The sequence below is a fragment of the Lontra canadensis genome, unplaced genomic scaffold, assembly GCF_010015895.1.
Source record: "Lontra canadensis isolate GAN:19392208 unplaced genomic scaffold, GSC_riverotter_1.0 scaffold103, whole genome shotgun sequence".
Lineage (NCBI taxonomy): Eukaryota > Metazoa > Chordata > Mammalia > Carnivora > Mustelidae > Lontra > Lontra canadensis.
The window spans coordinates 2,040,986-2,062,282 of record NW_022631097.1 but is presented as its reverse complement, the minus strand read 5'-3'; the positions used below and the strand labels follow the sequence as shown (position 1 = coordinate 2,062,282).

Here is a 21,297-nt window from a genome sequence, read left to right as displayed (position 1 = left end):
TAGATCATGACTTCTGTAGTTCAAAACAAGCAAATGAGCTCTTGCCAAATACCACGTTCCTTCGCACTAGACTCATCTGAGATGTATTCGCTAATGCAGCAGTCCTCAGAGGTTTTTTTTTGGAACGCCTCCGCATTCTTAAAAAAGTATTCAAAAAGGTCCCTTCTGAAAACCAAGAGACCCTGTCTCCATGGAAAACTTTGCTTACAAACTTTGTTGGCATCAGGCCCATAGTCACGAAACAGAGCTTTCCCCAGTGTGTAAAAAACCGAACTCAGAACACCCTGCAGTGTGTAACCCACTCTCCCAGGAACCACCAAAAAAGTTAATGAATGGAGAGAAAAACAGAAACAAAATGAGAGAAAACAGAAAATATCAGGAGGTTGATAACAACTGCTTTGTTGTTCAAAAAACCTTGCCATGGTTGTAGGTCCTTCTCAGCGCCTATGTGACCTGGAGGCTTTAAAAGGATCAGAATATTTAGGGGCTGCTCGGCTATATATTTAAATCTGCTGTGAATATGACACATTTAGGCTCCAGAGTGTCTCAGTGCCAGCGTTTGCGTCACCTGCTTCTGGTGTGAAGATGCTCTCCGGGCCCCCAGGTGTGATGTTCTTATAGTGAGGCTGACTTACATAAGCAGGGTGGCACCTGAGGTGGAAATTTGTACACCAGCGGGTCTTGTAATCACAAGCGATGGGGATTTGATGATGACAGTGGGCAGCAGTGGGAAAGAGTGGTCTTTCCCAAGCTTCTCTTTCACTTGGAAACACTTTAAATGTTCAATTCCTGGCAATTCCTTTATTTTTCATGAGAGCATATTAGACTATAATTTTTGTTTTATTTTAATCATTTGAAAATGTGGCATTTTAACTTTAAAAATTAAAATTATGTTCTCTTCAATAATCTGACATTAAAAAAATCAAGCATTAAACCAGTTAAAATGAAAGGGGGCAAAACCCTTATTGATGAATCCAAAGAGCTTTTGTGTATGTGGATTATATTTATTGGTATCTACTATGTAAAAAATTAAAATTGAGAAATGATTATTATTGTTATTTTCTTTAGGGAAAGGAAGAGAGAGAGAGAGAGAGAGAGATTGGATGAGCAGGGGAGGAGGGGCAGAGGGAAAGGGCATGGAGCCTGACTCAGGGCTCGATCTCACCACCCTGTGATGGTGACCTGAGCTAAAATTAAGAGTTGGAAGCTTAACCAACTGAGCCACCCAGGAGCCCCAAAATTGAGATATTAAAAAATACTAATTTATTTTTTAAAAATACTAATTTATTTTTTATTTTTTAAAATAAATATTTTAAAACAAAACATTTAGTGAGGAGTGACATTGTTTTTTACATTTTTACAAGTTTCTTTAAGTCTGACATAATAAAAAAGAACTACATTTTCATATGTGTCCCTACATTCAATGCACAGGGATATCACATACTCAGCCCTTGGAAAACCTCACTGTTCATACTGACAGAAAAAGAGTAAAAAGGCAAATAATGTCTCAGTTTTATTATGAAAATAAATTTTTCCAATTATTTTGTTTAAGCAAAATCATCGAATTTCACATGAAAAATGGGATGTTTAGATTGATCTTCTAAAAAAGAAATTCAGGGGTACCTGGGTGGCTCAGTCGTTAAGCGTCTGCCTTTGGCTCAGATCATGATCCCCGGGGTCCTGGGATCCAGCCCCACCTTGGGCTCCTTGCTCAGCAGGGAGGCTGCTTCTCCCTCTCCCTCTCCCCATGCTTATATTCCCTCTCCTGCTGTCTCTCTCTCTGTCAAATAATAAATAAAATCTAAACAAATACATACATACATACATACAATAAAAAAGAAATTCAATTATGGTTAAAAAAAACCCAAAGGAACATAAAATTTACCATCTTAAGTATTTTAAGTATTCAGTTCAGTAGTGTTAAGTATGTTAACAGTGTTGTGCAACAGATCTCTAGAACTTTCCAGTCTTAAAAAACAAACTCTGTGCCCCCAACAGCCATCACTCTACTTTGTTTCTGTAAGTTTGACTACTTTAGGTACCTCATATAAGTGGAATCATACTGTATTTGTCTTTTTCTTTTCTTTATTTTTTTAAAGATTTTATTTATCTGTTTTAGAGAAGGAGAGACAGAGAGAAAGAGAGATACCATGAGCAGGGGGAGTGGCAGAGGAGGAGGGAGAGGGAGGAAATCTCAAGCCGACCTCATGGTGAGCACAAAGATTGTGCGATCACGACCTAAGCTGAAACCAAGAGTCAGATGTTTAACTGACTGAGCCACACGAGCACCTCAGTATTTGTCTTTTTCTAACTGGCTAATTTCACCTGGCACAATGTCTTCAAGGTTCATCCATGTTAGAGCATGTATCAGAATTTGCATCTGTTTGTTTGTTTGTTTGATTTATGTATTTACTTCAGAGAGAGAGTGCACGAGTGGAGGAAGAAGAAGAGGGGAAGCAGACTCCCCACTGAGCAAGGAGCCCTATAGGGGGCTAATCTCCAGACCCAGGGATTATGACCTGAGCCAAAACTAAGAGTCAGATGCTCAATCAACTGAGTCACCTAGGTGCGTGCCAGAATTTTCATCCTTTTAAAGGAGGATTAAGGGGCGCCTGGGTGGCTCAGTGGGATAAGCCGCTGCCTTCGGCTCAGGTCATGATCTCAGGGTCCTGGGATCGAGTCCCGCATCGGGCTCTCTGCTCAGCAGGGAGCCTGCTTCCCTCTCTCTCTCTGCCTGCCTCTCTGTCTACTTGTGATCTCTGTCAAATCAATAAATAAAAATCTTAAAAAAAAAAAAAATAAAAAAAATAAAAAAGGAGGATTAATATTTCATTTTATGTCTGTACTACATTTTGTTTATCCATGCATACACTTTCTTTCAAGAGTTTGTATGCTTTTAGGTGTTCAATCCATTTTAAGTTAATTTTTGTATATAGTGTAAGAAAGTCCAACCTAATTCTTTTTTGTCCCCAGCTTTATTGAGGTATAATTGACTTATAAAATTGTGCAAGTTGAAGATATACAACATGGTGATTTTATATATATGTATGTTTATATGTATATATATTTTGCAAAATGATTACTACAATAAAGTTACTTAACACGTCCATCCCTCACATAGTTACAATCTGTGTGTGTGCGCGTGCAAGTCAACTTCCCTTATTTTTTTTTTCACGTTTTTCCATCCAGTTTACCCAACTCCCATTTGTTGAAAACACTGTCCTTTCCCCATTGAAGGATCTTGGCACTCTTGTCAGAAATCATTTGGGGTGCCTGGGTGACTCAATCAGTTGAGCATCCTATTCCTGGTTTTGGCTCAGGTCCGGATCTTAGGTTCATGAGCCTGAGCCCAGCATCAGGCTCTGGATCCTGTTTGGGATTCTCTTTCCCTCTCCCTCTGCCTCTCCCCCTCCACCTGCTTGCACTCTCTCTCTCAAAAAAAAAAAAAAAAAAAAATCATTTGATCACCTATATGAAGGTTCATTTCTGGGATCTCTACTCTATTGTGTTCATTTACATGTCTTTGTGCTCGTAGCACAGTGTTTTGATTATTATAGCTTTGTGATTAAGTTTTGAAATCAGGAATAGCTTTGCTCTTCTTTTTCAAGACTGTTTTGGCTATTTGGGATCCCTTGTGATTCCAGGGGACTTTTAGAATGGGTTTTTCTATTTCTACAAAAAAAGTATTATTGGGATTTTGATAGGGATTACATTAAATCTGTACATCATCTGGGTATTACTGACAACTTAACAATAATAGGACTTCCAATCCATGAACATTCCCATTTATCTGTGTCTTCTTTCTTTCAGCAGTGTTTTGTGGTGTTTAGTGTATAAATCTTTCACTTCCTTGGTTAGGTTTACTCCTAATTACCTTTTTCTTATTGATGTTAATGTAAATAAGGTTATTTTCTTAATTTCCTTTTTAGATAGTTCAGTTAGTACATAGCAATGCAACTGGGTTTTTTTGTTGACCTTATATCCTGCAACTTTGCCGAATCTTTAGGATTTTCTATATCTGACATCATGACATTTGTACACAGAGATAATTTTACTTCTTTCTCACCAATTTGGGTGAAATCCCAGTTCTGCTATTTCTGAGGCAAGTAACTAAGGTGCTTTATGCCTCAATTTCCTCATCTGAAATTTGTGAAAATAATAGCATAATTATTATATCACAGAGTTATTGGGAGGATTGAATGAGTTAATAGATGAAAACAGCTTAAAAAAATAGCTTAGTGTCCTTCATGTAGTAATAGTGTGTAAACATTAACCACCATTTTGTAATATTCTTAAATTGATTGGAATGTTTACTATTTTACAATGTGCAAATTCTTATATATTTAAATAATCCATATGAGACACCAACTGTGTTTCCTACAATTCAATTCTTTTTTTAAAAGATTTTATTTGAGAGAGAGAGTGAATGAGAGAGAGAGAGTGAGAGAGAGCATGAGTGAGCAGAGGGAGGAGAGGGAGAAGCAGGCTCCCCACCGAGGAGGAAAGCTGATGTGGGGCTTGATCCCCGGATCCTAGGATCATGACCTGAGCCGAAGGCAGACGCTTAAGAACTGAGCCACTCAGGCACCCCTACAATTCTATTCTGATATTAACTATTCAGAATTAGTGCAGACCCCACAAATCAAGAACTCAATCCCATAAGACTGCCTCTACTTTAGATGCCTGTTTCAAGTCTTAGGAACAACCCATACTTTTGACCCACTGGGATTCCCACAACGCTCTGCTCAGATTCAATCATTTGCTAGAATGGCTCACAGATCTCAGAAAAACACTTTACTTACATTTACCAGTTTATTATAAAGGATACAAGTGAACAGCCAGATGAAGAGGTACATAGGACAAGGTCTGGAAGGTCTCTATCACAGGAACCTCTGTCCCTGTGGAGATGGGGTGTGTCACTACAGGTGGATATATTCACCAACTTGGAAGCTCAGCAAATCTCATTGTTAAAAAAGTTTTTATAGTGTTCAATATCCAGCACCCCTTTTCCTCCCTGGAGGTTGAAGATAGGTCCAAAACCAAAAGAACCAAAGGTTCTTAACCTTTGCGCCTTTAGGTGACCAGCCCCATCTTGGGACCATCTGGAGGCCCCACCCTTTCACCTCATTAGCATAAACTCAGGTGTGCTTGGAGGAGGCTTGTTATGATTAAGGGAAGACGTTCTGTCACTGAATCCAAGGGTTTTAGGAGCTTCTTGCCAGGAATGAGGGCAAAGCCCAAATGTATTCTTTATTGTACTACAGTTGGAAAGAAGTAAAAGAAAATGAATTAATTAATGGCTGTTATTTTAAATAGCCTTATCTCAAACTTTTCGGAAGCAAAGACCATGACTTCAATTTTAATTGTCCTATAATGTCAACCATTGTGCCAAACAAGTAATCAATTGATAATAGTAATACCTTTCATTCATGGAATGCTTCATAGCTTTATAAGTCATCTCACATGTATTATCTTCTTTGAATCTCACACATTTGTAATGGTCAACATTATACAGATGATCAAACTGAGGTCCTGAGATGTTAAGCTACTTAGCCAGTAAACATACCTTAGAAGAAGCAGAGCTAAAATACAAACTCAGTTCTACTGATTTAAATTCCAGCCTTTGTTTACTTCACCACAAAAGATACTAAACTATAAGATAGGTGACTTGTTCTACCTGGGTTGGTCCTAGATCATTTAATTTCTCTGGGTCTTATTTTCTTTATCTGAGAAATGATCATTAAAGGATTTTCATTTCCAAATCTTAAGATTCTATTATCTCTAAATTCTCTTCTGGTTTTAAAGTAACATTTAATATCATTTAAAATACCACAACAGTTGGTTTTTCCTTTGCACTGAAATGTCAACAGTGGAGATAATAACCATATTTCCATTTTAGAAATATTCCTGGAAAGCCACTAATTTAGGAAAGACACAACATTTAGTAACACTGGTAAACCCCACTGGTTTCCATTAAAAAAAAAAAAAAGCAAACACCAAACACTTGTGTTTCTAAGAAAAAGTATGTAATATACTTTACTAATTAGTTTTGGTGAAGAATAAGTAGGGATAATTTTGACTCCCATGACATCATATTTGTTAAAGGAGTACTCTAAAAGTAGAGGGGATGTATTCGTGAAATATTCTTGATTTCAGGAACATTTCAACCAGACATCTACTTCTTCTTAGACCATTAACATTTCTCTCTTAGAAATTATTTGAATCTAAAAAAAAAAAAAAAAAAAAGAAATTATTTGAATCTGCACAACTTTCTTCTCCTTTTTTATTATAGGATATGAAAAGCTTGTGGTAGGCTGGAATACTACTTCTTAATTCTCTGCAAGAGAGCATTATTATTGACTAAATAAAGAAATAACAAGAGCCAGGCATTGGAGGGGAGGTTAAGCTAGTAGGTAAATTCTACTGTTTTCCAACATTGAGATTCTACAATTTCATTTTTTACCCCACCCTAAAATTCATGGTCCCCAGTAATATGAGATGTCTATAATCCATTTTATAAAGCCTCTAAATTCAATATACTAATTTGAAAAGAAGCCTACTCATCTCCACATTTGATAAAGTACTTTTTCCCCTCCTTTTAAAAAAGTGTCTCCATGCAAATTTCTTATATAATTACACAAAACAAATGCTTTAGAACACAAGGCTCAATCTGAAGCATTATAGGCCTCAAACATTTAATGTCACAAACTATTCATTTGCCTACACTTTGCAGATAGATCCCTGATGTACAGTAATTACTCTTACAGTGACATTCTGTAATCCTTTTTTGGACTGCTATACTTAGTCAAATATTTATTGAATGCCTACTATATGTCATGCACTATGTTAATCATTTAGTTTCACACAATTCTTAAAATAAAAAAGGCCATTCACTGCCTTTTGGTTAACTTTACCCTTTTGTAATGAAATAAAAGCTACTTCCTTTATTTCTCAAGCAATAAAAACCTCATTAATTCACTTTCTCAACTCCCAAGTTGCAGATATCAAATACCAGAAATGTGTGTTTTTTTTTTTAACAACCTGTTTTCCAATGGCGAAAATAATGCAATTCTGTTGCAGTGACATTAAAAACACAACACAAGACAACACAACACAACACCCTGGGGTGCGGCTCAGTTGGGTAAACCTCTGCCATCTGCCTTTGGCTCAGGTCATGATCCTAAGGTACTGGAGCCTGCTTCTTCCTCGGGCCCTCATTCATGCTTGCTCTTCCTCAAATAAACAAAATCTTAAAAAAAAAAAAAAAAAAAATCTCAGGGCGCCTGGGTGGCTCAGTCCGTTAAGGGGCTGCCTTAAGTCCAGGTCATGATCCCAGGGTCCTGGGAAGGAGCCTCACATCCGGCTTCCTGCTCAGAGAGCTCCCTCTCTCTCCACCTGCCGCTCTCCCATTTGGACGCTCTCTATCTCTCTGTCAAATAAATAAATAAAATCTTAAAAAAAAAAAAAAGAATCTCAAAAGTACGGTTTTCTTATAACTAGGAAGAATAAATAGAAAGATTTCAACTGAGGAAAACTTAAAAACACTGAAATGAATTTGACTTTCTGCACAGTCCCAGGAAGCAGACCAGCACCAAAAGATCAAAGTCATAGGAAAGTAGGTATCAGCTCAAAACAAAATAACCCCCTCTTCTGAACAACTTTTCTAATAGTTAAAGCTGGTTTGAATACTGAAATAGCTGCTCTCAGGACTACTTGCTTGGATGTTGTAAAGAAGACTGAAGCACAAGAGGGAAAGTTATATTACTATATAAAGTACCCGTCAACATGGATTCCGTAACTAACATTGCTATTACAACTTCCTTAAAACCGACAAAACGGGTGACGATGAGTTCTTTCTGAATTCAAGAAGCAGGGTATTCAAGGTTAGGATTCCTGCTATTTCACTTTCCCGTATGACATAGCCCTTGAAAAGACCTCGCAATGATCTCCTGTCCAAATAAATTTGGAGGAATCTCCTGCAGGACCTCCCATTAGGAAAAACGAACCTTACTAACCTTTCTATCCTGGAATGCTCCCCCCACCCCTCCCTTTCTTTTTGGCAAGGAGGGACAGAGAATTAGGACTCGGAAGACAGAGATGTTCTCAAAGGCGGCGCACTCTTAGGAGAGGAAGTGGGGAGAGCAATTCCAAGTGAGATCCTACACTACGTGGAGCGTGATAGGGTCGGGATGAAAGGAGTGAAGGGTAGAGAACAGAGAGCGTGCCGCCGTCGCGTAATAATGCCTGGTGATGGAGCGGGGTGTGTTCACGGTGGAGGGAACCCAGCCGCTCGTGGGCACAGGGGCTGGAGAAGCAGAGAGGCCGAGAGGCCCAGGCGCCGGACAGCACGCATGCGCGGGCCCAGAATCGCGGCCGTCACGGTCTGGGTCAACTGCCCGAGTCTTGCCTGGCGCGGGTCTGCGGGCGCCTTCCGCTCCAGCGAGGCGGCCGGGCACAGCCTCTTCTCTTTCCCGCCGCCCGGAACCCGACGGCCAGGCCAGGCCCATGGGGCCGTAGCACCGGCGTCGACGGCGGCTGAGACGGCTTCTGGGAGCGCGTGAGACTCCGGGGTCGCGGCGGCGATTGGCCGGCCGCGGCGCCCGCTCCCATAATGCAGCGCATGGCGCGTCATTGAAGAGAGACCATGATGGCGGCGGCGCTTGGGCCCCCAGAAGTGATCGCTCAGCTGGAGAACGCGGCCAAAGTTCTGATGGTGAGTACACCGCGACCCCCGCACCCCAGTATCTGCGAGACCCTGGCTGGCACTGTCGTGCCAGGCGTTCCCGTCCGCCGGGCTGGCGACCGGCAAGGGCCTCCAGGGAGCCCTGGAAGTGGAGGAGGTGGCGGTGGCGTGGCGCAGGATTCTCCATCCTACTTTCCTTCCCTCTTGGTTCCCCCTTCTTCCTGGGGCTGTCCACTTCCCCTAGGTGTCTGGCACTCCGGTCGGGCGACGGAATAGGGTGCTGAAGGAAAGAGGGTTTCCTGTGCCACGGTCTTCACGGTATACCCTGTCCCGCAGACTGGGTCGAGAGCGAGGCGCGGGAGTGAGGTCCGGGTCATCTCCGCAGGGCTTTGGTTGGGGGCAGTGTGTGCGCCGCTGAGGAATTGCTGCCAGGAAGGTAGGAAGGGATGGCTCAGCCCAGGTGCTGTTAGCAGCCCTTGTTTCCTTCGAGGATGTGGGTCCTCAAGCTCTTTCTCCGACCTGCAACCACCTCTGGGGTAACCGCAGCCGCCAGCACGTGGAAGGACTGGCAGGAGGAAGGAGGGGAATCTTTGGGACCAAGGTCATTGGGGCAAAACTTTTTTAAGTACCAAGTTTCCTGTGGGTCGCGCATTGAGAGCTGAGTCTAAGGGGCTCCTTGACTTAGTTCTTAACACTATTCAGTGAACAGTTTGATGAGTATGTTATTTGCTCAGGGAGTTTAAGAAGGCTGAGTTAAAGGATAAAAAAAAGTATTCCACGGAGGGAGTAGAAGTAAGGATAAACTATATTCAGTTACTCAGTAAACTGTATTTTCTGACTCGGTTTTGTTTTTGTAAATTTTGGTTTCCGTGTTAATTTTTTTTTTTTTTGAAGTTTAAGGCCCGGTTGATTGCGTGAATTTATCCAGCCTTTCTAAGAATCGAATATCGAATACAGCTAGCTTCGTTTTATTTTATTGATTGATTAATTGAACTTTTCTTTCCTTTTTGGTTCGGTGCTTGGATTATATGTTCGAGCATCACGTTTAAAAGTATTTGAACTAATTCTAGCATAGTATGTGGTACCACTTATCAAGTTTTGTTTTCACACACAACATCAGATAGCTTAGGAAATTTAACTAACGAAATTGAGAAGTCTAATAAAAGCAGGGTTTGCTTGCTTCCTTATGAGCAAATCTAAGTGAATCGTTTTGTCACAAAACCGAGTAAGTTTTCAGACTCTTCCAAGTTAAGTCCAGAAAAAACTAGCTAGTGTTCTCCTTAATACAGGTTCTTAAAATCCCTTACGTGGTATTTCCTGAAATATCTGAAAAATTTCTGGGAGCCAGGGACCCTATTTTCATTAGACTCTGGAAGCAGTATGTGACCCCAAAAAACACTGCCTTTGTTCTTACATTAATAAGATAAAATTAGTGTCCTTCATTACTGGCCTGAGTACTAATTAGCACTTGAGTTTGCCAGTACCAGTACTGTCCCTCTTCCTTGGCAAAGCTGTTTTATCATCTGTAAGGGAGTAGCTGAGAAGAATAGCAATAAGTTCTGTTTATTAAGTACATACTACATCCAGATACTATGTGTGATGGTTTTACATACTTTATTAATCCCTGCAACAGTTTTACAAGGTTGAAAGAGAGTTTATGTGGCCCAGATTACATAATTACTAAGTTGATGATTTAGGTTCAGAACTCAGATCTGCCTGACTCTAAAGCTGGGTCTGTTTCTACTGTACCTCACCATCTCTTAGATATGTTGTGTAGATATCCATTTACATACTTCTTATTTAATCATTCTAGAGGGTAGTATTAAAAAAAGTTATTAAAAGGAGGAAATTTGTTTCTAGAAGTTTCCACTTTATATTCACAAATGCGGACTACAAATGTTAGGAGTAACAACTACTGCATTATTTGAGTATGAAAGCTGTATTCCAATTTATTATTAGTAATAACAGCTCACATTTATTAAATGCTTACTGTGTGTGGAGCACTATGCCAGGTGCTTTTACATATGTTACCTTATTCTTACTAACTATAAGGTGGTAGTTTTTTTTTTTTTTAAAGATTCTATTTATCTGCTTGACAGAGATCACAAGTACACAGAGAGGCAGGCGGGGGGGTGGGGGTGAAGCAGGCTCCCTTCCGAGCAGAGAGCCGGACTCAGGGCTCCATCCCAGGACCCTGGGATCATGACCTGATTCGAAGGCAGAGGCTTTAACCCACTGAGCCACCCAGGAGCCCCTGTGAGGTGGTAATTCTTAACTTTCATTTTCATTTTATAGACTAAGGGGCAAAAACGTGTAAATGCTAAGTAATTTACCCAAATTTGCAAGCAAAGTAGTAGAGTGGGGACGCCAACTGAGATTTGTGTGTTACCAGTTTGTGGCTCGTAACCTAAAGGGTAGTAGGACTAGAAAGCAAATAAATTAATTAATTTGGGGATAGTTAGGATTGTTAAATCTTCAACTATTAAGCATTAGAATATTTTTTAAAAGGTTGAATGATTTTTAGCATTTATCCATCTGTGGGTCAGATGGATAGCCATCTGAGGAAATCTCATTTATAGGAAGTTGCTGTATGTTTTAATTGTTAATGTGTTTTGGGATTCAAAGTAATTAATAATATCTTTCACAATCGTTTTGCTGAATTTTTCCATTTGGTATCCATATATTTCTTTTATGAAATTTGGCATAGAGTTTTAGTGTGCAGAATAAACTCAGACCTCTTTTAGTACAGAGGTCTTAGTCCACAACAGATATCAGAAGGAAATTGTAAGCAAATTTTTTGATGAAAGCATACATATTTGGAAATAGGGTTTATAGTTTTATCAGCATTTCTAAGGAAGTAGAGACCCTGAAAAATAAGAACCTAGTCTAAGCATTCTCCCTTCCATTCTACAGATGGGGAAACTGAGGTTCAAAGAGGTAGAAGTGACTTGCCGAAGGTAGGTCACAGAACAAATTAGTGAGAAGAGTGATCCAGAACCTAGATCACCAGACTCCTATTTCGGAACTTTAAAAATTTTTTTACTCACCCATGTTGTTTCTCAAAGTCAATATATTATAATACTGTAAATGTTACATTTTATTGCTTGATGGGAAATTTTGAAATGTGTTTTTGGATATTGCAGTTGCTTCATTGTAAATATCTATATTCAATCCTATTTAGGTTATTGGGTAAATTGCCAAATAGTGTATTAGACCTTTATAGTGGAAAAGATATTTATTGATTTTATAGATCGCAACATAAATGGTGATTATCCCCCCACCTCAAGTTGTAATAGGGAGTATTTTCTGTAGATGGCTTGCAAATGCTGGTTAATCTTCTGATTCAAGACAGTGAGGATACCTGCTAGAAAATAAATTTGAAGGTGAACAAGCTAGAATGAGGATGGACTTTTGTAGGTTAGCAGTTGTGCAAGTGAAGTTATCTATTTTGAAAGCATTGTGCAGATGGAAAGTTATTTAAATAGGTCCTGAATATTTCTTCTGCAAAGAAGATTCCATTTATTGGCTTTTGGCTAAGACACCTAACCCTAAATTTTTGAGAGTATATTAGATATATACTAGAGTAAGTAAAGTTGACCACACTTCAGTGCTAACAATCTTATCAGTGAGAATCTTCTTTTTGACTGCTTGAATTTAGTAGGTTACATTACAGACCTGAAAATTTGGTGTTGTAGACACATATTCTGTTATTTAAAATTATAGCAGTAATACTGGAACGTATTATTTTAAAATACAGTGACAGCACACAAATACACAGAATAAAAAGTGAATCTCTCTCTTCTTCCTTTCCCCACTCTCAGTACCCCCTCCCTAAGCAGTCTGTATTAAGTTTCAATATACCTTTTTCCTGTGTTTTTATAATACACATTATATAGTTTTCTTTTTTTCACATGAATGAAAGTACTATAAATATCCTTAATTTAGGAAATCTTGCAGATACCTTTCTCAATAGTAAGAAATTCAAGCTGTGCAGAAAGGTGTATAGGGGAAAGTAAAAGTTCCCTAAGCTCCCATTTGCTTTTCAGACATGACTGTTTCTTGAGTACACATATTAAAAATCTCTAAACAGGGTGCCTGGGGGGCATAGTTGGTTAAGTGTCCCACTCGTGATTTCGGCTCAGGTCATGATCTCAGGATCGTGAGATCGAGCCCTGAGTTCATCTCCTTGCCCAGCGCAGAGTTGGCTTGAGATTCTCTCTCTCGCCTCTGCCCCACTTGTGTGTGTGTGTGCGTGTGTGTGTGTGTGTGTGTGGGCAGGCGTGCCCTCTCATGCCCTCTTAAATAAATAAATCTTAAAAAAAAATCTCTAAGCATATAAGAGCATACATAACATTTTTATTTTTTATTTTATTTTTTCATTTATTGGGTTTCTTTTTATTTTATTTTTTCATTTGTTTAGTTTCTCTTAGTGGATAATTATAAATCAGTAGGACCAACACAAAACTGACACAGCCTCTACAATGCTGATAGCAATTTTACATTTATAAACACATCAACACAGAGAGTATGTAGGCTGGTAGGCTAACAAAACCATGTCTGAACCTCACAGAGATGGTCCTTCCCTCGCGACAGGGACCTTATTCTGAGGCTGCATAACTGCCCCCGCTGCCAAGAAGTACACACATAATTTTTCAAATGTATTTTTTTACATCAATGAAATTGTATAAGCCTTATCTTCCTGTGCTTTTATTTATCTTCTTGTGGATGAATTGTAAATGGAGTTTGTTTCCATTTTGTGTGTGTGTGTGTGTGTGTGTGTGTGTGAGAGAGAGAGAGAGAGAGAGAGAGAATAGGTATAAAATGTAGGATGTCTTGATTTTAGAGACATAATGGAAAAGTTTAGTGTCCTTTTAGTATTAATATCATATTTGAACAATAAACCTGAAAAATGTTTTATTTTTTTAAATTTCCTTGGTATTGTTTTCCTGGCTTGCTCGAGCTGTTAGGAATTGTCCTTTGTGTGTGTGGTGCCAATATGTTGCAGAGTCCATATGTTAACTGATACTTCAAAGAAAAATAATTTACTGTAGTTGTTTTAAAACTAAAATGGATTTAATACATGTAAATGCAGCTTTAATGAGAATGATTTTATGATTGGTTTTCATGGTTTTTATTGTAGTGGAATCTGGCTACTATTTTGAAAGCATCTGTAAAATTGTAGTGAGATATAAAAAATTCCTATTTCATTCTCCCATCAATTTTGTGAAGCAAACAGAAGAGATATTAAATTTTATAAAGAAGTTCTGAGATTCAGAGATGGTAAGTGATTTGCCTGTGGTCCCATAGCTGGTTTGGATTTGGAGTTAAGTCTGGTCATTCATTCATTCTAGAGCATTTCTTCCATATGTATTTGCTAGGCATAATGCTCTCTACGCTAAGGAGATAGGAGAAAGACCTTGTTTTGAGCATATTCTAATGGGGGAGAAAGGCAAAACTATTAGTTGTTAGGTGGCATTATGGAAGTATATACTAGTGCTCTGAGAGTACAGAGGAGAGGGAGTAGCTGAGTAGTCAATGAAGGACAAGTTGGAATTTTCCAGTTGGGTGAGGGGTGAGGGTAGAGGAACATATTTGTATAAAGGCCCAAGAGAACCAAATGCCATGCTTGGGGAATATTTGAGCATTTATTTATTTATTTAAGATTTATTTATTTTAGAGAGAGCATGAATAAGGGGAAGGGCAGAGGGGGAAGGAAAGAAGCACAGTCCCGGCTGAGTGCGGAGCCCAGTGAGGCAAGTCTGGATCCCATGACCCCAAGATCATGACCTGAGTCGAAACCAAGAGTTGGACGCTCAACTCCCAGGCACCCCTTGTGCATTTATTTAGTAGATATTTCCTGATCCCTCCTATGTTTAAGGTACAATGCTTTTATTTTTTTGTAACCAATCATGAACATGTCAAATTTAAGAATTTTGATTATAGCATTTACTTTTCTTATTGGAAAGATGCATTATATTGAGTAAGCATTTTTCTTTCTTTTTTTAAAAGATTTTATTTATTTGAGATAGAGATAGCGAGAGAGAGCACAAGCTGGGAGGAGAGGGAGAAGCAGGCTCTCCACTGAGCAGGGAGCCCAATGCTGGGCCAGGACTATGGGATCATGACCTGAGCCGAAGGCAAACACTTAAGCAACTGAGCCACCCAGGCGCCCCCATTTTAATTTATTTCACTTTTGTCCTTTAGTCTCTGTTGTGGCACTAGTAATTTTTTCCCAAAAATTAGTTAGTGGGGAATTTTTATTTAAAGTTCAATTAAACATGTATTTTACATTTGGACTCATAACTCTACTAATTGAAACATGGCCAGTGATCCAGAGAAATATGAAAAGACCTTTGAAAAAGGCAGTTGATAAAATTTAACAGCCTTGGGCGCCTGGGTAGCTCAGTGGATCCTGGGATCCAGCCCCACATCAGGCGCTCTGCTCAGCGGGGAACCTGCTTCCTCCTCTCTCTCTGCCTGCTTCTTTGCCTACTTGTGATCTCTGTCAAAAAAAATAAAAAATTAAAAAAAAATTTAACAACCTTAAAATTGAACAGCTTTAAAAATTCAGTAAACTAGGAATTGACTTAAAAAATACAATATAGTTATTTCAGACCACTAGTAAATGGTGATATTCTTAAGAGTGAAATAGGGAGTTGTAATATAATTATTATTTAACACTTGGAGGGCCTAGCTGATACAGTAAGATAAGAAAAAGGAGTAAGTGCAAATATTGGAAAGGAAAGTAAAAAAGATAGTTTTTTGCGGGTGATATCCAGAAAAAGAAATCCAAGGAAATTAAACTATTAGAACTATTAGAGTATGGGGATGCCTGGGTGGCTCCGTTGATTAAGCAGCTGCCTTCAGCTCAGGTCATGATCCCTGGGTCCTGGGATCAGAGTCTCTTATCTGGCTACTTCCTCAGCGGGAAGCCTACTTCTCCCTCTGCCTGCACTGCCTGCCACTCCCCTTGCTTGTGCTCGCTCTCTGACAAAGAAAGAAAATCTTAAAAAAAAAAAAAAAAGAAACTCTTAATAGTTGTTTGGTAATGTGACAGATATAAGAGAAATAAACCAATTGTGAGATTTCTTTTATATCAACAATAATCAAGTTAAAATTGGGGAAAAAAAGACCTCATTCCTTCAGTTATAAAAACTGTGGGAATAAATTATAGGATACTATTAAACATTAAACACTATTAAACATGCAACTTTTTATGAAGAAAACTAAATAGCTTATTTGAAGAATACAAAAGGAAATCTGAATTAGATGAAGGCTATGTTCATCATTTCAAAGAATTAATTTGGTAAGGTGGCAATTCCTCCCTCGTTGATCTATAAGTTGAATGTAATGTCAATCAAAATCTCTTTCCTCTTCACCCTTTTTTGAGGTGGGAGAAAAATGTGACTAATTAATTAGAAAATATATCTGGAAGAACAGTTGTATGAGAATAACATTTTTTAAAAAGGAAAATGAAGGGTTGGGGGGACTTGATGTACAGTTAACTAAAATTTATTCAAAAGCTACAGTAATTGAGCGGCACCTGGCTGACTCAGTGGATGGAGCCTCTGACTCTTGATCTCTAGGTCGTGAGTTCAAGACCCATGTTGGGTGTAGAGATTACTTAAAATCTTTAAGAAAATAAAATAAATAAAGAAACAATTTTTAAAAAGTTACAGTAGTTGAAACTTTGTAGTGCTAGCATGGGAAAAGAATAGAAAATTGAAATATTGGTCTAAAAACAGAACTTTGATTAAAATGATATTTCACATTGTGAAGGTAACATAAGAAAAAAACAAACTATGCTTTAATGCTAGCAGAGGTATAAAAAGTTACAACTTTTAGGGGTGCCTGGGTGGCTCAGTGGGTTAAAGCCTCTGCCTTTGGCTCAGGTCATGATCTCAGGGTCCTGGGATCCAGCCCACATCAGGCTCTCTGCTCAGCAGGAAGCCTGCTTCCTCGCTCTCTCCACCTACTTATAATCTCTCTCTGTCAAATAAATAAATTAAATCTTAAAAAAAAAAGTTACAACTTTTTGGTAGATCGTTGAATCTCAAGAAATGTAGGTCTAATATATTGTAGTGTTTCTTTTTTCTAGAAAGATCAAAATGGACACGGAAAGAACCTCAAATTGGTAAAAAATGAAGGACAGAATATATGATCTTGTTTTTGCTTTCTAAATAAAATCTCTGCATATATTTGTATATGTATAGAAGCAGAATTGGAAGATATATTCTAAATTTTTAAGAATGGGGGTTTAGAGAATGGGATTGGAAGTGGGAAGAGTCCTTTCTACATTTCAGTATAGTCTGAATTTTTTACAACATAAAACATCAGATCACACATAATTAATATGTCATTCTGATAAATTTGAATGTTGCATGTATTTTTAAAATCTGTGATTACTTTCTTGACTATTCTGTATTTATCTCAAATTAAAAGCTGTCTCACGGCTGAGGCTGAATAGAAACCACATTTGTAAGTCAGGTCCCATTTCTGCGGTTTTCTTTAATCAATGCTAGTTAAGGATAATCTTACTAGCAAATAAAAGGAAAAAAAAGGATTTTGAGAAAGAGCTATTAGAAAATCAATAAACTTTTATTTTGGAGAAGGGATATGGATTTATTCTCATGCCAAGTTCTATTCACTTATAGTCGTGGGAAAAATTAGGCCCATTATAAAATGACAAAGAGAATATTCTAGAGTAGGGACTTTCAAAGTTTAGAAGGTGCATAATCATTCTTAGGGTGTTTTTTGTCTTTTTTAAAGATTTTTATTTGATAAAGAGATTGAGAGCAAGAGAGGGAACACAAACGGGGGAGTGGGAGAGGGAGAGGCAGGCTTCCTGCTGAGCAGGGAGCCCTGTGCGGGGCTCCATCCCAGGACTCTGGAATCATGAGCTGAGCCGAAGGTAGACACTTAACCGACTGAGCCACCCAGGCACCCCTAGGTTTATTGTTAAAACTAGAATGCTGTCTTCTGTGTAAGGGTTCTGATTTACTAGGCTGTGTCTCATTTCACTCTCCTATCTTTAATGGCTTCCATAATAGGGTTTTGAAAGCTCAGCGTGGTTGTTGGCCCCAGCCTCATCTTCCAGCCATAAAGCCAGATCCTGTCTACTTTTTTTTGTTTCCCAGCCGGGGATGGCTACATAATATGTGGGGCCTCATGTAAAATGAAAATGTGGAGCTCCTTGTTCAAAAGGCAGGGAAGAGGTCCCATTAGAGGCTTTAAAATATAATGCTCTTTCCTTTATATTTTATACTTACAAAATGTAATAGGAGTAATAATGTTTTCTGGGTAACAGCAAACTTATAAATTGTAAAAGTATTTTCGTTTAATTTTATGTGGAATTGTGATTGGTCATAGATTTTTTGGCTTTTCTACAAATTTATTAGGTCATCAAAATTTTTACTTTTAGCCAGTTTATTTTCAGTTGCTATAATTGAAAGTGATGTCATTCGCTCTTGGCAAATGCAAGATTGTTAATTTTTAAAAATATTTTATTTATTTATTTATTTATTTTTAAAAATATTTTATTTATTTATTTGACAGACAGAGATCAGAAGTAGGCAGAGAGTGAGAGGGAGAGAAGCAGGCTCCCTGCTGAGCGGAGAGCCCGATGCAGGGCTCTATCCCAGGACCCTGGGATCATGACCTGAGCCGAAGGCAGAGGCTTTAACCCACTGAGCCACCCAGGCGCCCCAAGATTGTAAATTTTTGATAATTATTTTGAGTAGGATCTTTTTATTATTGCAGCTATTACTAGAGTTTAATTTTATAGGCTGTGACAACTTTGGGATACATTTCTGATTAATTATAAATACAAATTTTAGCTTATGATTCTTACAGAACTTTTTTTTTTTCTTTAAAGATTTTATTTATTTCTTTGACAGAGACACAGCAAGAGAAGGGTACACAAGCAGGGGGAGTGGGAGAGGGAGAACAGGCTTCCCGCTGAGCAGGGAGCCAGATGCGGGGCTCAATACCAGGACCCTGGGATCATGACCTGAGCCTAAGGCAGGTGCTTAATAACTGAGCCACCCAGATGCCCCAGAACTTTTTTTTTTTTTTAAAGACTTGGTACTGAATTTAGTTTTAGATGTAACTTTAGACAATATTTTAATGTTTCTTTTGACAGTTCTTGTTACTTGTAGAAGTTATAGAAGAAACCAAAAGTAGCTTGCTTAATGGTTTATTTATGATTAAATTTATATACAATGAAAGATGTGTTTTTATGCATCCTGCCATAATATCCTTCAGTTATAAAAGAAAAATAAAATTGTCTTTCTGATTAATACATGGTCTGTCCAGAGCTTTATACTAAAACAGTGTCTTTTCTGTTGAATGCAGTGATTTCTAAATTTAATTTTTATTTCTAAGCCTGGAGATGCTTGCTTTGGTGTAGAAATTTTGAAAACCAGAGACTCTAAACTCTGAAGGATTCTAACAACTCCCTGAAATGCTTTATTGCAGTGTCTGTTTATATAATTTTCTTCTGTAATTTGCTGACAAAGTTTACTCCTTGAGTTCTTGTCAGTGCTTAGACTGGAAGGTTATTGTTTGTGTAGATATCTTAGGGACAGGGTTGGGTCATGAGCAGGCAAGTGACTTCCCATGGTGGTAGGTCCTGGAGCTGCTGCTAGTTGGGCCCAGCTTTGTCCATAGCCAGTTGGGGCTTGTGGCACTCCATACTGTCTTGAGGCATGTGCATGTGTCCCAGGCCACCATCCTGTCTTCACAGCTCCTACACATGCTCTCTTGTCCCATTGGGCTTCACCTGCAAAACATAAGTTCAAAAATAAAATTATTAAGAATTTCAAAATGGCAGCAGCAGAGTATTCATGTTAAACATAGATCACACACTCTTGAAGCTGGCCTTAGGCTACAGCTTGCCAGGCATTTTGAGTTGCTCCCTTCTTCTGGAACCTTACATGTATGTATTCCCTTCTCTTGGAACATCGTTCTCCCCATTCTGCCTAGTTAATGTTAACTCTTCAGATCTTAATGTAGTTGTTTACTTTATCAAAGAAGCCTGACCACTCTTAGGTTAAATTGTTTTTTTCATAACATCGTCTACTTTAGTAATACTTATTTATACCTGCCATTTTATGGTATTTATTTGATTGTATGACTGACTCATCTACTGGATTTTAAGCTCCATGAGGACAGGGGTTCTATTTGTTTTTGGTTGTCATTGGCTCACTGTTGTGTCTGAAGCATCTAGCACATTGCTTGACATATAGTAGGCATTTGGTAGTAATTTATGGACTGAAATAAAGGAACAGATTACTATAGGGAAAGGCCTAGAGTATAGTGGTAGGTTTCAGAGACAGATTATGCAGGTTTGAATTGAGGTTTTATTGATGCTTGCTTTTTGCAAGGTTTTGAGTAAGTTTTTATCTTTCCAGCTTCTTAAAACCCTTCTTCTATTGCTTTTTTTCTGTCTCAGCCATATCAGCCCTCTTTTCAGTCTTTCACTTTCCTGTTCTTCATCCTGCCCCAGGACCTTTCATTAACTTTTTCCTCTGCCTAGGATGTTCTTCACTTTCACCTAATCCTTAAAGTCTCTCCACAGTCACTTTGAGGAAAGCCTTTTTTAGCTTTCCTAAAAGGTGAGATTCATCTGTCCTACACTTAGATAACTGTGTAGTTCTTTCATAACACCTACCATATTTGAAATTTTACATTTATTTGTGTGATTAACGAATACATGTTGGTCTCCCTAGACTCTAATATATATTAGTTCAAGGACCTTGTTTACACATACTATTTGCTCAGTAGTATTTTTTGAGTGAAAAAAAAATGCATGAATAAACGAGGGAGTACTATGAGATGAACCTAGAGAAATAGGCAGGGACTAGGTTATCATAGGCCCTTATTTGCCATAATAATTTAGCTTGAATTCACCCAGTAGTGATGACTTGACAGACCTCGGGTTTGGTATGTGAAAATCTGACTGAGGGAAGCAAGATGGGAGGTAGAAAGACCAGTTAGGAGGCTGTTGAAGTTATTCAGCAAAGACTTGATGAAATTCTGAACAAAGGGTATGGGGGGGATAAATTAATATTTTTAAAAAAGTTCTAATGCCACAGTGACTCTAATGGGAAAGGAGAATGACTACATATTTGGGGGAAGCAGGGAATACCTTACAATGGCTTGTAGAAGCTCAAAATTTCTCAACTTTTTTCTTAAAATGGTCCGTGGAAATTTCATTCTAATTAGTAATATATCCACATTTTAATATAAAATTATTTGACCCCAATCTTTGAATAAGATTAATAATGTTAAAAAGTTGGCCTGTCTTTGTTCTTTGGTTTTGTGGCAGGGGTTAGAGAAACAATTAGAAAACAGCAGTAGTATGGTAGTGAGCTACTCAGATGAGATATTAGAAAAACCACTCTGTTGCTTATGTTAGTAAGCACATATGGAAAATTATTGAAATTTAGAAATTGAAAGGCAGTATAACAAAGAGGTTGTAGAGCCAGACTACTTGGATTCTTCTTGGCTTCCGACCATCTGTGTGACATTTGGCCAGTCGATAACATCGCATCAAAGCATATAAATCAAGGCAACCTTAGGGTAAGCACTTAATAAGTATTTGTTGAGTTAAT

At 38.4% G+C, this 21,297-nt stretch overlaps 1 protein-coding gene across 2 annotated transcripts in view; it reads left to right on the top strand.

Annotated features, from left to right (window-relative positions):
* Window positions 1–8,515: 8,515 nt before the first annotated feature.
* The window catches only part of XPO4 (exportin 4), a 132,175-nt gene continuing 119,393 nt past the window's right edge, over window positions 8,516–21,297 (top strand). The window contains exons 1-2 of one of the 2 annotated variants that reach the window (XM_032838267.1): window positions 8,534–8,713; window positions 11,597–11,640. Coding sequence is in view for 1 of the 2 variants with exons in the window: in XM_032838264.1 (XP_032694155.1) it covers window positions 8,645–8,713 (69 nt within the window). In the remaining variant the exon portion in view is untranslated. Of the gene's footprint in view, window positions 8,714–11,596; window positions 11,641–21,297 lie in introns of both variants that reach the window. The other variant, XM_032838264.1, reaches the window with a different exon arrangement.